General features: G+C 37.4%; 1 protein-coding gene across 1 annotated transcript in view; it reads right to left on the bottom strand.

Annotated features, from left to right (window-relative positions):
- Positions 1 to 3302: 3302 nt before the first annotated feature.
- LOC306860629 (zinc finger protein 512B-like) overlaps positions 3303 to 16531 on the bottom strand; it is a 64571-nt gene continuing 51342 nt past the window's right edge. The window contains exons 11-17 of the mRNA XM_079402416.1: positions 13302 to 13400; positions 11742 to 11930; positions 11259 to 11606; positions 5603 to 5704; positions 5352 to 5414; positions 5122 to 5220; positions 3303 to 3799 (exon numbers count right to left, since the gene is read on the bottom strand). Of these exons, the coding sequence (XP_079258542.1) occupies positions 3431 to 3799; positions 5122 to 5220; positions 5352 to 5414; positions 5603 to 5704; positions 11259 to 11606; positions 11742 to 11930; positions 13302 to 13400 (1269 nt within the window). The 3' untranslated portion in view covers positions 3303 to 3430. The remainder of the gene's footprint in view (positions 3800 to 5121; positions 5221 to 5351; positions 5415 to 5602; positions 5705 to 11258; positions 11607 to 11741; positions 11931 to 13301; positions 13401 to 16531) is intronic.

Below are 16531 nucleotides of genomic sequence, written 5' to 3'. Positions count from 1 at the left end.
CATCTAGTAATTTAAAAACCGTTAATTATTATTTTTATTTTTTTTATAGTTATATATTAATTTACTATATGTATATATATATAGAATTTTTTACTTTTTAAAATATTTTTTACTTTTTTATTTATTTATTTTTTGTCGATTTTTGGATGAAATAAGATACATGTTCTTAACAGTTTTGTGAGATTCACCATTTTAAAAGCCAACCATTTACAGTGCAGTAGGGGGATTTCAGTGTGACGGAAGCCACAGAAGATTTTTATGTGCCATTGATGCAGGACAGTTAAAATGAGAACTGCTACAGTATTTCATGTCAGAAACGTGGGACTCGATGGCAAGGTAGACTAACTGCTTCACAATTTCATGCACAACATTCCTTAAGGTAGATTGGCTACTAGCACCTTTTGCCTAAGACCATGACATACCAACCCTAGATTTCTTAAGCAACTATGAGATTAAGATCACATTTACAAGTATTAGTATAAAATAAACGTATGCAACTTTGAGCTTATTTTTTTCTCATTAGATAAATATATTTTTAATAATTTATCCTTTTTTTTACCATTTGTGACCTGTATGCTAATAATTTTATGGCCATTTCTTTTTCATGATTTCAAGTACCTCAGTTAGAATTATTAGGGTTTTGGAATACATAATTAATTTATGTTGCAAATGATATATTTTTTTCAATCTATAATCTTTTATACAAACTGAGGAAGAATAAAAAGACACACTGCTTCCATACGTCACCTTCAAGGGGACCGTTATGGCTTCAAACATAATTTCCATTTCATATTTGACATAGATTTGCCTTCTAAATTGGGGAATGGAGGACGGGCTTCCCTCGCACGTATCACACGGATCACATGGCAGGCGTTCGGGGTGGCCCGTCTGCGATCAGTTTCTCTCGTGTGGTGGATTTATGTAAAGGAAACTGATCCGAGATCTCACAACACTGAGCCGCTCATTTGAGGTTGGAGAATGGAAGCCTAACAGTGCCTGCAAAGTGCAAGATAAGGAGGAAGGGGGAGGAGGGGTTAAAGTGCAATACCAGCGTTTTTCTCAAACAGGCCTCAATCAGAAGCTTGGGAATCAGTATGTGCAGGACCATTCGGACGTCACGTTTGTTTTGGACAGACGCTCTCTGATTCGGAAACATTCGGATAAAGCCTGCAGTGACCATTCTGATTGTGCTCTTCAATGCTTCACACCACGTGCTTGTGCACCCAAAGCACTCTCACTATTGCATACGGTCATGTCTTTAAGCGCATTCCACACACATTGCTTGTACTCCTAGTAAAAGTGAATTTAACGGGTGAATCTCACAAAAACCTGGCCACATGTCACTAAGAAAAAAACTTTTTTGGATAAAAGTCTAATTTTAGCATTAAGATTGCATTGTGACATTATTCTTGTGACTTTTAAGGACATTTGCTTCCCAAATTCTAATTACCATATAGCAAATAAATCATTACTGCAACCATTTTTTGTAAAATTGAATAATAAATTAAAGTATTCATTTAATACTTTACTACCATAATGTATAAATTCTAAACATTTTAAATAATACTTAAAAAAAAAAGAAAAAGGGAAAATGTAACTTTTTTCTGCATTGGTAATAAGAATTGTATGGAAGCCTGTTTCCACCACAGAATTAATAATAATAATAATTCTGACTTTTTTCTCACAATTCTGACTTTTTCATAAGTTTGTTTCTTTATTAAAAAAGGTAATTACGAATTCACAATTCTCTAGCAGTTGCATGTTTATATCTCATAATTCTTTTTTTTTGTCATAACTGTGAAAAAAAGTAACATAATATGCAATTACCTTTATTTAGTTTCATGACGGAGACTGGATTTCATAGAATAGGCAGATAAAATGTGCTTAATTGTCATAGAAATGTTGCAATACACATAAAAATGAATAGTACTAAAAAATCTTGACTTTCTTTTAGTAAAACAGAATTTTATTTTTCTTTGCCTTGATTTTGAGGTGAAATAATTCTTGTCAGGTTTTGTGAGATTCACCCAAATTTCCAGTTTTAATTTTTCAGTTTGAGTCTTAGGAGCTGTTCACACAGGATGCATTTTTGCATTCCACTGCAGCATTTCCATTGGTTTTCTATGTAAACATGCGCTGTGTGTCATGCATCTCACACATGGCACGGCAATCTAAGAATACAGCACTCAAGTTAAAAGTTCAACTTTTAAAAATCACATCTCTAAAACTTGTGTTTTTCATTCCATTACCTTTGTGAACGACCTCTTAAGTTTAAGCAAGGACTGATGACATCACAGATGTCAAAGGGCATTTCTATGCTTTGGAGGATTCAATTTTTCCTGCCAAAACATTTGTAGTCGTTTATTATCATTGATTTGAATTTCTCTAATCGTCTGCACTGTATACTCCTTCTACATTAAGCACTACAAGCTCTTATTCCCATAAAAACAATCAGACAAAATGAAAGCACATAGCACTACCAAATTTCAAAGCAGTTAAAGGTTTTGACAAAGACCTCCAGGTCAACTGTAGCAAACTACTGCAAACAGCCCAAAGGGATGTGGGATAAGGAGTTACGCAAGGCTACGCGCTTAGACCTCTCAAGATTCCGAGCAAGATACAGGACAAGAAACCACGAAAGCAACACTATTGCACAGTAGCACACTGTTACAACAGCCGTCAATCTAAATCCAACCCTCCATTCAGCTGCCACTGACAAAACAATCCCAAACACACCCGAGGCAAAGCAACATAAACGATGACCAACGTTTTTGACACACCTTGTTTGAAACCGATGGACGAAAATGAATTGCTTTGAATATATTCGTATATAGATATAGATATTATATATATACACAGCAGAGTATAACCGTGATAAAAATGTTAGCAGTAAATTAGCTCAACATGCTAATTGAATGAGTTCGATATTCTTAAAAAAAAAAAAAAACATTCAAATACATCATGAAACCACCGGACATGTTGACGTAACTACCCAAAAATTATGTCGAAATGTAACTTCTGCTCTAAAAAAAGCTTCCATAAAGGCCTATGTATATATATATATATATATATATATATATATATATATATCAACTGGGAGCTTAAATATTATTGACCCATTTAGAGTGAACAACTTATTAAAATGAACTACAAAAATGGAATGAAAAACAAACAGGAGTAATATATATCAGTATAAACAAGCACACACATAATGTATATACTCAGCTTCAAAAACACAAAGATCAGTGTGAAATCAATACAAGAGCAAATCATTGTTGTTTTCTGCTGTTTTTCATCCCCTCGTTCTGCCGTTCATCTTTCCGAGCTCATTCTTCTGTGCCATCCTTCAATTCTGTGACCGAATTAATTAAGTTTTATCCGGAGTAGTTCGGAAAGCATCCCTTCTGGTGTTGACGGATTAAAAGCCGTGTTACTCAGCGGTCTGCGCTTTCTTAGTTTTGCCTCGTTTCTTTATAGGGGGCTGTGTGTCTCTGGATTGGGCTGGATTCCGACTGTCCACTGGGGCAGGGGGTGTGGTTGGGGTGTTGATGACAGGGTTGGGCACGAGGGTTTGGGTTTCTAGGGCTGGGCTTACGGTCTGGGGTGGAAGCAGAGCTGTAGCTGGGCTGTAGCTCTGAGTCTCTGCTGGAAAGGGGGCTGTCCCCAGGTGGTGCTCTTTGGGCTTTCGTCCCCTCCTCTTCCCAGGCACTACATTTTTCATGTCCTTCTGTAAGCCATTGCTCTCTGGCTCTTTTTTCTTGTTGTTGGTCACCTCGTTGGTAGACGCCCGAAACCAGTTCTGTGCACATAAGGCCACATCAAGTTAAAAAAGGAACCGATAATCAAGGACTATTAGTGAATTTGCATGAATTTTTAGAAGTATAACATTTTAGAAGGAAAATACTCATCCCTAGAGACCCCTCGACAAAAACAAAAATTAGCAACGTTATCGTGTACTAAAAACTGAAACTAAGGTACGAAAAATATTTGTAATAAGAAACTATTACTTTCTGTAATACTCAAACGATAAAGTGCTTCACACACAAATCAATTATGTGTTGGATGAAAATATAATATAAACCTATAAATATGAAATAATATGAGAAAATATATAAATCCCACTTACTACTCAAGTTCACATCATAACACATCATCACAAATATTTTAATGAGCAACGTCTTGCTTGTAAGGGAAGGTCGATTAACTGAGACTTTGCTCATTAAAATATTTTTTTGTGATGATGCAAACTTGTGTAGTGTGCAGGATTTATATTTTTCAATATAGCTGTAATAAAATAATCTTCATATGACAGCAAAATTTTGTGACCTTTTTAAAATATTAACCTGCAGATGTATATACAGCGGATTTATTAGCAAGTTAACTTAAGGTTTTAACCGATTTTCTGCCAAATCCAATCCTTCCAGTCAATTTTTACAATCTATTCAAAAATAAAAAAGTTAATTAATTAAAAGTGAATTTAATTCAAATGTCTGAAAACATTCTGATTATCAGATATCACCTATAATAACTGAACTTAAAACCAAAACTAAAATATATAAAAATCTAAAGAATTAGGTCTATTTAAAAAAAAAACTAAAAATTAAAAGCTAAAAAGAAAAGCTCAAATTTAATGTAAACTATAAACTTATAAAACTTAGGAACTAAAGAACATAGTATTAAAATAAAATAAAATATAAAATAAAAATATATTTCAATGAATTCTAAAGAAACTAAAATTTACTGTACATGACAGTGTACGTTTTTTTTTTTCTTTTTCAAACTTACAAACAATTGTCTTGTTCATTCATATTGAACTTGGTGTGAACAGGCCTTAAAGGGATAGTTCACCCAAAATTATAATTTGTATTATTTTTTTCAGTACTATGGAAGTCAACAGCTTGTTAGGTTACCAACACTATTCAAAATATCTTCTTTTGTGTTAAACAGAAGAAAGAAATTCATACAGATTTGAAACAAGTGGTGGGGGGTTATATTAATTTTTGGGTGAACTGTCCCTTTAGCAGTCAACATTTCTTAATACTAGAAGACTATTAAGGGCAAGTGCCCAGCTTCATTTGCTAAGCATACAGTACACAGGTTTAGTTTTTAGGTTTGCTTTACCTGAGAGTGTGTCTTGCTGATATGGTACTTCACGCCGCTCTCAGAGTTAAACTCCTTCTGACAGAGCAAACAAGTGTACTTCCCTACGTCGCCCCCTCCCTGTGCGGAGAACAATAACAGCAGTGAAGCTGATACAGTATCAGCAATATCTGAGATCAAACATGTACAGCTGTTTAAATTATCTATAATTAATTAAATACTACAGCAAATCATGCAGAGGTTTTTTATACCTTGTTACAGCTTGCCAAGTGCGCTTTAAGTCCAGATACACTTGAGTAGATAGCCTCGCAGTTCTGTTATGAAATCAAGAGAGACTTGAGGAGAAGAACTGAACAGCAAAAATGTCAACATTTTTAACACACTTTTCAAGAGCTCTTCAGGTTCTCTAACAAAACTACATCTACTGATATCATTCAGATGTTCATATTGAGGTTGGAATCTGTTACTGAAGCACTAGCAGCTTTTAAAGACAAATACTTACACAATTGGGGCAGCAGATAAATCCTTTTTCTTTCACCTCGTTCTTCCAGCTGTTCACAGTTTCAGGGCTAAAATTGGGGAGACCTGGTCGTGTATAGTTGAGCTATAAAAGAAAGTGTGTACATAGAAATAAAAAATAAGCAGTTAAATGTGTATATGAGGAGTAACTACCAAAATGTAGGAACAGTACTGACTACATTTTTTAGTAGCATGATATTGGCTAAGGCAACTTGTTTGGCAATAAGTAGCGGAACAGAGAGACAAAACATTTCAATGAAGTAGTTCCTCTGCTTCGATGATAAAGTCAATTTAAAATAAATATTTAAAGCTATAAGCTATTTACGTATGCTATGTAAAATTATATGTTATATGCTACTGTTTATCACTATACTTTTTCAAAGATTGTCAAATGATTAAAATGAACTGCACATCAACTTTTAAAGTCATAACTGTGTTAAATGAGAAGAGTAATGAATAGACATTACAAAAAACTTTAAAAAGAAATATGAATTTCAGTATTTTTTGAATACCTTAAATAATTGATTCTCTCAATGTGAAACAAAACCCATCAGTAGGTGTCGGAGAGTCTTAATGAGCGAGTCATTCATTCATTCTTTTAACCATTTAACATTCAACATTCAGACTGGTTTCGGTCCTTTTTATCTACACTGAACAAAATTATAAATGCAACACTTTTGTTTTTGCCCCCATTTTTCATGAGCTGAACTCAAAGATCTAAGACTTTTTATATGTACACAAAAGGCCTATTTCTCTCAAATATTGTTCACAAATCTGTCTAAATCTGTGTTAGTGAGCACTTCTCCTTTGCCGAGATAATCCATCCACCTCACAGGTGTGGCATATCAAGATGCTGATTAGACAGCATGATTATTGCACAGGTGTGCCTTAGGCTGGCCACAATAAAAAGCCACTCTAAAATGTGCAGTTTTACTGTATTGGGGGGAGGGGGGTCCGAAAACCAGTCATTATCTGGTGTGACCACCATTTTCCTCACGCAGTGCAACACATCTCCTTCGCATAGAGTTGATTAGGTTGTCCACTCCTCTTCAATGGCTGTGCGAAGTTGCTGGTTATTGGCAGGAACTGGAACACGCTGTCGTATACGCCGATCCAGAGCATCCCAAACATGCTCAATGGGTGACATGTCCGGTGAGTATGCTGGCCATGCAAGAACTGGGATGTTTTAAGCTTCCAGGAATTGTGTACAGATCCTTGCAACATGGGGCCGTGCATTATCATGCTGCAACATGAGGTGATGGTTGTGGATGAATGGCACAACAATGGGCCTCAGGATCTCGTCACGGTATCTCTGTGCATTCAAAATGCCATCAATAAAATGCACCTGTGTTCGATGTCCATAACATACGCCTGCCCATAACATAAGCCCACCGCCACCATTGGCCACACGATCCACAACGTTGACATCAGCAAACCGCTCACCCACACAACGCCATACATGTTGTCTGCCATCTGCCCTGTACAGTGAAAACCGGGATTCATCCATGTCCATGAAGAGAACACCTCTCCAAAGTGCCAGACACCATCGAATGTGAGAATTTGCCCACTCAAGTCGGTTACGATGACAAACTGCAGTCAGGTCGAGACCCCGATGAGGATGACGAGCATGCAGATGAGTTTCCCTGAGACAGTTTCTGACAGTTTGTGCAGAAATTCTTTGGTTATGCAAACCGATTGTTGTACCAGCTGTCCGGGTGGCTGGTCTCAGATGTGTGGCTGGATGTGGAGGTCCTGGGCTGGTGTGCTTACACTTGGTCTGCGGTTGTGAGGCCGGTTGGATGTACTGCCAAATTCTCTGAAACGCCTTTGGAGACGGCTTATGGTAAAAAAATTAACATTCAATTCACAGGCAACAGCTCTGGTGGACATTCCTGCAGTCAGCATGCCAATTGCACGCTCCGTCAAAACTTGCGGCATCTGTGGCATTGTGCTGTGTGATAAAGCTGCACATTTTAGAGTGGCCTTTTATTGTGGCCAGCCTAAGGCACACCTGTGCAATAATCATGCTGTCTATGCCATACCTGTGAGGTGGATGGATTATCTCGGCAAAAGAGAAGTGCTCACTAACACAGATTTAGACAGGTTTGTGAACAATATTTGAGAGAAATAGGCCTTTTGTGTACATAGAAAAAGTCGTAGATCTTTTAGTTCAGCTCATGAAAAATGGGGGCAAAAACTAAAGTGTTGCGTTTATAATTTTGTTCAGTATAATAGAAGATTTTCAGTCAGTATTGGGCAATATTCCTCTTCGGTAGCACATTCTTCATGTGGTGTTCCTCAAGGATCAACTTTGTAGCCGTTATTGTTCTCGCTGTACATGTTACACACTGGTTCAATCTTTAGAAAATTTGGTGTGTCATATCATTGCTATGCTGACGATACTCAGCTTTACATACCATGTAAGCGCAATGACAAGTCTGCTTTATACCAACTTACAGCCTGTCTCCAAGAATTGAAAGCATGGTTCACCAATAATTTTCTGTATTTGAATGACGATAAAACTCAAATTATTCTGTTTAGGCCTAACGAGTAAACCGATCTGAGCACTGTTGATCTGGGTTCACTTTCCCCTTATTACTCTTCTGAGGTCAAGGATCTGGGATTCATACTGGACAGCAACCTAAAGCTGAATAAAACAAATTAATTCTACTGTGAGTGCCAGCTTTTACCATCTGCGAAGATTAGCAAAAGTCAAACCCTTCCTAAACAGGAAGAGTTTTGAGATTATAATTCATGCTTTAATTTCTTCGCGACTTGACTATTGTAACTCGTTATAGTATGGGTTGCCTGTCGCAGCTATTCATCGTCTACAACTGGTTCAAAATGCGGCTGCTCATTTGCTCACAGGCAGTCGCAGAAGGAATCACATCACACCTATCTTGCGTTCATTGCACTGGTTACCGATTAGTTATCGCATTCAATTTAAAATCCTGCTATTTGTGTGCAAAGCTCTAAACAACCTTGCTCCTCCATATCTCTCTGAGTTGATTGTTGTACACAATCCAGCTAGATCACTCAGATCACAAACTAAGCATCTGCTTCTAGTTCCCAGAGCTAGATTGAAATGTAGGGGTGACAGAGCATTTGCTGTTGCTGGCCCCAAGCTATGGAACAACTTGCCATTAGTTTGCCATAGACTTTTTGAGTTTAAAAGTCTCTTAAAAAGTATGCTTTCAATGTTTTGTGACTGTGTTTTTCTAATGACGTGTTTATTTATCGTGTGATTAGGTCAATGTAACTGTGTACAGAACTTCGGTAAACTAAGGTTGTTTTAAAGTGCTTTATAAATAAATTTGAAATTGAAATGAACCAATTTGTTACTTTCCCCATAATTAATCACATCAAATTAACATGTTAAATCAACAGCCCTAATATTTTCAGTCTTTAAAGGGATAGTTCACCCAAAAAAGAAAGAAAATTCTGTCATTAATTACTCACCCTCATTTCATTCCAAACCCATAAGACCTTTGTTCATCTTCGTAACACATATCAAGATATTTTTGATAAAATCTGAGAGCTCTCTGACCTTCCATAGACAGCAAGGGTCCTAACACGATCAAGGTCCAGAAACTTATCAAGGAGATTGTTCAAATAATCCATGTGACATCAGGGGTTCAACTGTAATTTTATGAAGCTACGAGAATACTTTTTGCATGCAAAGAAAACAAAAATAACTACTTTATTCAACAATTCTTCTCCTTCTCATCCCGTCTCCTCTAAATATAAACAACACATGTGCATGCTGTCCTCAATGCGTAAACATGGCACAGTGCATTCAACGTAAGCAGCAGCAAGTGCATACGTTGTTTACATTTAGAGGAGAGCAAGCGCATGTGTTGTTTATACTTAGAGGAGACGGGATAAGGGAGAAGAATTGTTCAATAAATTATTGTCATTATTTTAGTTTTTTCTTTGCGAACAAAAAGTATTCACGTAGCTTCATAAAATTACAGTTGAACCACTGATGTCACATGGACTATTTTACCGATTTTCTTGCTATGTTTCTAGACCTGGAAACATTTCAGTTGTGTTGCTGTCTATAAAGGGTCAGAAAGCTCTCGGATTTCATAAAAAAATATATAGAAATTTGTGTTCTGAAGATGAACGAAGGTCTTATGGGTGAACTATCCCTTTAATGAAATATAAATTAAAATTGATGCTGTCAAACTTATTGATATCTCTTTTGTGTTGTATAAATACTATTAATAAACAAATCTCATATTTATTTTAAAATAAATAGCTTAAAGGGGTGGTTGACTGTTTTTTTTCTAGGCTTGATTGTGTTTATGGGGTGCAGTCTAACATGTGTTAATGCTTTGTTTGTTAAAAAATGCATTATTTTTCACATAATTTACCTTTATTCCACACCGCTCTGTCCCTTCTCCTCTAAACGCGCTAATCATTCCCTGCTTTTATGAAGCCCCTCCTTCAGAAATACACGATGGGCTCTGATTGGTTAGCTGGCCCAGTGTGTTGTGATTGGCTAAACCGCCTCTAGTGCACGTCTAAATGTCCCGCCCCTCACCTCAGCAGTATGTTCTCCGGTTGTATTGTAAACAATGGCGTCGTCTATATTGCTTATCAGTTTGAGTCCGACTGAGAAGCAGAGGATATTAGTGAAGAGGATTGCGCAGAACCTGTGCTTTTAATGGCTTTTAATGGTAGGCCTAAGTTTTTTGTTTGCTGTTGTCTCATACTTTTAGATACGCTGTTATTTGTAAATGCTACTGCTTCTGTCAGCTTTTAATATACGGTTTTATTCTGATTAAAGCTTTAATAAAGTACAGCAACCGCACACGCGTCCATGTATAACGCTTATCATAGCTACAGTATGTGAAAATAAGTGTATTCACTGAGCTGATGATCTGAATGAGAGAGAGAGAGAAAGAGAGAGAGAGAGAGATGCAGAGCAGGGCGACGCGAGCATCAGTATTAAGAACCGCTGCTAGAACATTGGTTTTGAAACTTGTGAATCCATTAGAATCATTTGAAGACAGAATCACGATCCATATATGAATAGATTTTTACGTGCACCCCTAGTTTTGTCTTCTTCTTCTCTAAAGCAGCGCAGCATGGCCTCCCCCCCTTTGCTGTGTGTTCCTGGGGGCAGGGTTTATGTAAAATTCTGTGTTCTTGGCCTAACGGACCCGGGAAATAACTCGTTGTACTACCTTACAAGTCGTTTTTGTAGGCATTAAACTGCCAGATTTTTAAAAGACTTTGTAACTTTATGCTCAAACAGCAACATTACACACTGACTAACGTTAAAAAGGTGAAATCGCAATCAACCACCCCTTTAATTTGACAATTTACTTTTGTAAACGTAAACTTATAGTGTAGCGGTAACACTTTAGTATAGGGACCAGTTCTCACTATTAACTACTGTAGTTGCTTATTAGCATGCCTATTAATAACATATTGGCTGTTTATTAGTACTTATAAATCACATATTCTGCATCCTTAATCCTACCCAATACCTAAACTTAACAACTACCTTACTAACTATTAAAAAGCAACTAATTAGTAGGCAAAAGTCGGTTTGTTAATAGCGAGATTTGGACCTTAAAATAAAGTGTGACCAGTGTAGCATTTTCAAAGTGACTTCAACTCTGCCATACCCTCTTGATGTCTGGTACGAGGTCGTCTTTAATGCGTCGTTTGGTGCCCCAGTCTTTGGCCAGCTCGTCCTCTGCGATCTCCTGCAGGTGGAACACTGCCACCTGAGCCGAGCGCCGGCGCACCCTGCCGCTGGGCGTCCTCTCCAAATCCAGCAGCTGCTCCACTTTTGTTTTCTCCTCCTTCCTCTCCTCCATATTCTCCACCGGCTCGTCTACTCTCTCCTTTGCCTTCTCTCTGCCTTTTATTTGCACAGGTTCTTCCTCATCCTCCTCCTCCTCCTCTTCTTCATCCTCCAGCACATCCTCCTCATCTTTACTGTCTTCCTGTTTCCAGTCCTCAGCTGTGAGCTAAATGTGGTGATATAACAGACGTTTAAAAGCATCTGGATTAATTACTGATCAATAACATGACACTGGTTGTGACATTTTTCCACATAATGTTAGATTAGCAGTTTGACGTGCAGCGTGGCTGTGTAATCTCACCGAGTGTGCGGACAGGGTGGTGACGGGGTGCTCGGTGCGCAGGTGGTAGTCACGGCCAGCTTTTGAGCGATAGGTCTTACCACAGTGCTGGCACAGGAAGACAGGCTTCTGTCTGCCTGGCAGCTCTCGTCCACAGCGTTTCTGATGACACTGATAACCCATCAGACTGGAGAAATGAGCTGAACAGCCCTGTTTGACAGAGAATCAAACATACTTCATTAATTCCCTCATTGATCTGTGGGCTGACAGTCTGGGTTACAGCGTTCCTTTGAAGGGGCCCGTTTGCTAACACAAACTACATTTACATACTTAGGGCCAGATTTACTCAGCTTGTGCCAGTGCAAACCCTCGTTTGGTGTCTACTGTCAGGATTTACTAAAGACACGCAGTGGGAAACGTGATGTGATTTACTAAGATTTGCGCTCGTCAATTCACTGGTATGTGCAGCATTATTTAATGCCCCAAAAAAGCAAAGTCTTAAAGCAGACGGTAATTTGCACTGCTCTTGGTAGATTGCGCTGGTCATTTAGGAAAAGATCTGGTGTACTTTAATGTGCACCTTGTCAGTAAATCACATGCAGAATTTCCCCCCTCCCATCAGCGTATGCACGTCCTGATTTTGCTGAGTTAGATGTGTTCCTAGGTCAACATATTTTTGTTGACTCTGGAACAACATTTTAATCCAAAAATTGAGTATTGACCATATCCCTACACCTAAACCTAACCTTAACCATGAGTAATCCCTAAAATCAGAGGAAATGATAGATGAATGACACAGATGTACAAGCACCAAACACTGATTGTAAGCCTAAACTTCACAAAAACCTATAAACTGGTTCTTCAAATCGGATTGGTTAATCACAATGTTGTTCCAGGGTCAACAAAGATGTTGATCCAGGAACATGTCACACTTGGTAAAATCAAGTTCTGCATTGCGCTCTGACACTAATTAGCCCTGTTTAGTAAATCTGGCCCTTAGTGACAAATAATCTATTTTTTTCTGGAATGTTCTCATCTTCCTCCCTCCACTTTCTATTTCTGCTCTCATCACTTTCTCCACACATACTGTAGGAATTGGAACCAGACTGCTCTGCTGAAAAGACCACTTAAAATGAATTTCCAAGCTAGTTAGTGTTGGTCTAGCTGGTGAACCAAATACATCCATGCTTACAGACACACAGACAGAGACGTAGATGGACAGACAGATAGGCAGAAAGACAGATGGATAGAGATGTAGATAGATAGACAAACAGACGGAAATATAGGTAGAAAGAGAGACAGACAGACAGACAGACAGACAGACAGATAGACAGATAGACAGATAGAGAGATAGATAGATAGATAGATAGATAGATAGATAGATAGATAGATAGATAGATAGATAGATAGATAGATAGAGAGACGGACGATGGGCGGAAGGACAGACAGATAGACTGCTGAAGTGTGCACAAAACAGAGAGAGTGGGAGACAGAAAGTAGACAGAAATTAGGACATATTAAGGACAGCCAGTGCTGTCTAGGGAGACAGACAGACGGCAGGCACCAGTGACAAATTCCTACCTCACTGGGACATTTGATTCGGCCCATCTGTTTGAGGACGCAGCGTAGCCTCTCTTTCTCCTCCTGCTCCTCCTCAGACACATTTTCACTCGCCGAGGGCTTACAAATGGGAAACAAATACAATGCAACACATTAGTGTCTTTCCAGAAACTCAAGTCTTTCTAACAGTGTGTTTCCGATCACTGCTTTCTGAAAGCCAGATGCCTTTATAGAGGGGCATTTACTCAAGGCGTGTTAACAGCAACGCTTTCTACAGCTCTGTATTTGGCCTGTTAAAAACATCAGCAGGAGAAATGAGACATGAGCTATCTAAACAGGATGCCAGACACCTCAACACAGCACCTGAGGGTAAACACTAAGTTTGAGATACAACTTCAGTTCTGTACTGAAAAAAAATAACTTGCAGACTTTTAAACCAAAATATGTTAGTGTTAACACCCATAGGCACTCAAAACACGGAGCTGATAATGTAGAGGGTTAGATGGTGTGTGAGAGATACTGCATCACCTGGCTACAGTATATCGCCCTGCAGCTCTCAATGTGAATCGAGTGAAACAATGATTCGATGATTTATTCATGAAGACAGTCACTTGCTTTGTTTCCGAATGAATCAGCCGTTTGATTAAATCATTTATATGAATGACTGAATGACTCACACGTTAACAGTTGCTAGGTTTCCATCACACTGTTTTAATGCGCATTTTGATGTATCGCATGAGAAACGCGTGATGGAAACACAACATTTTGAATAAAAAACCCTTAATTCACAAAAAGGTTTTTACGCTCGCTTGAGGTGGTTTTTGACTTGTGCGAAAAAGGGTTAATGCGAATAATGGGAGATGGAAATGCATTTTGCAAATAAATTCCTCCAAGTGCATCAAAAAAGTCATGTGACTTTGCGCTATGAGACGGGATAACTTGACTAGCAGCAGACTGATGTCGTTTCACAGCATCTGAAATGTTATTATGGTCGTTCTGAAATGCAAAGCAAAGTCTGTCCTCAAAGTATTTCTGTATAATTGTCTTACACGACTGTGTTCCCAAACAGCAGCATTCACCTCCAAAAGCAATGACAGCATTTATCGTCTGCTCGGTCTGGGGAAGTGACAATTTTGTCCTCTTTGACTCATTGAATGGAAACAGTGCTTGTTCGCCAATATTTTATGCGATATTCCAATTTTGCGCATAAGTTAAATTCGCAACTTTGGATGGAAACCGGCTAGTGACTTGCCATCACCTACTGGTGGTTATTTATGCAATAATAATTGCAGTGTAAATACATTCATGCCACCTCTGTGTTAATATACATATACCCAAATGCTACTTCACATGCAGCTGCTGAAAAAAAATGTTTTGGCTACATTGTAGCCTTAAAATGAATCCTATGTTGAAGGAAAATATTTATTTCTAAATCTTTTTTAATGCATTTAATACTAAATGCTTTTCTCATTTAACACAATAATGACTTTTCAATTTTCAATAATCATAATTATTGAATAATAATGGGATTATTGGATAATTTTCAGTTGATGTGTGAATAACTTGCAATTAATGTAATTATTAATTTTATTTTCAGGCCAAGTGTGTCCAGACGTTTCGCTTTCAGTCAACAATGTTCATTTTATTGAATCACAATTTTTTAAAATAAATTTTGTTTTTAACTACCTAAGATAACCAGCCCTGAAATCACTTTACACGTTTGTCGTTCTCTTCCTGTCGAAGTGGGCGGATCTTGGCTAGAATAAGCTGCAATGTTGCCCAGACCTTATGCTGATTCTCAAATGTTTGGCTCAGTGAGATTCAGCACCTGGCTCAAAAAACAGATCACAGACCTAAATGCACATCCTCATTAATGTTTCATACTGTTTCTGAGACATTTGGTCGTGCATAATTTAACACATTTCATTGGAAATATTGTTTCCAGCTAATGCTTGAGCTTGGCAGATGGAGCTTACATCCTCATGGCCCTCTTTAACCAGTGTTTCTCTCTCATGGTTTTACACTAAACCTCACAAGGGTAACAAGGGACACCATCATCATTACGGGATGTGCCGTTCCTATTCAGATGTTGGCTGAATATGACTGGAAAAAAAACATATGAACTTTACTCATAAGGCAGATTACCATGATTTGCCATGGAGAAAGATCACTGGCAGGAAAGCTGTTAATAGCTTAGGAATGTTGAGGAAATTATTACTGTACAGAAATAAGGCTGGGGAACAGGAGACAATCATTACAGTTGAAATACTGCTTGAAGACTGTTTTAAAAGGCATTACTAGACCTTTTCCCATATGTGCAGTTAATGGTTAGTCTAATGGATGCTTTAGGTCTTGAAGTGATGCTGGAGTATAGAGATGGTGTCAGATATAATAGAGATTAGAGGCTGATGTGGACGCAGGGCAGCCGCTGCTCTCTGTAGTGGTAACTGTACATCATTTTAAACACTGTTCTTCTGCACATACTGTACACACACAGCTCCACTTGTTTATTAAAGACATTAAAATGCTATAGTTTCAGACCTTGGGAAAAATAATTGCACTTAATTATATTAAATGTACATATACAGTATATTTTTAAACTTATACTTGCAGATAATATAATTTTAATTAAATAAAATGCCATTTAAGTGTACTTAAAGAGGGTTTACTTATGTTTCATAACGCACTTAAATATGTCAAATTAAAATTTTAAAGGACAGTTCATTTTAAAACATAGTCTTTTAAAGTACACTTATTTTGATGTGTTGACTACATAACATGTTAACGTGTAATTTAAAGTTAATATATTTTAAATGTACTAAATTACAATTTATATATTACAAATGTGTAATTACAAAAATGCATGACATACAAATTTCAATAGAAATTACATTGAAATATATTTTAGTTTACTATAAATGCGTCAGAACATTTGGCAGTACACTTTAACCATATTTCAAAAACAACACAAGTAATTATGATATTTTGTTTAAAGATTTGCTAAAAACACACTCTAGCGTTCATCTAGTTGTATTTAATATAAATTTAAACTATAACACATTTTAATTTAATTGTCAATAAGATGCAATTGTCTGAAAACATTACTTTTGGTTCACGCTTTTTCCTTTAAACTATATTATTTCCATAACAATATCCTTTTTAAAAGTATGCTGAAGTGTACTTTTTCATAAGGGAGTAAAAGGCTCAGAGGGAAGAGAAAGAACAACACATTTCAAGAGTCTGTCCGTTTC

Source organism: Barbus barbus (genome assembly GCF_936440315.1).
Source record: "Barbus barbus genome assembly, chromosome: 41".
In the NCBI taxonomy this organism is placed as follows: Eukaryota; Metazoa; Chordata; class Actinopteri; order Cypriniformes; family Cyprinidae; genus Barbus; species Barbus barbus.
The sequence above is the reverse complement of the archived record's forward strand: the minus strand, read 5'-3'. Positions and strand labels throughout refer to the sequence as shown.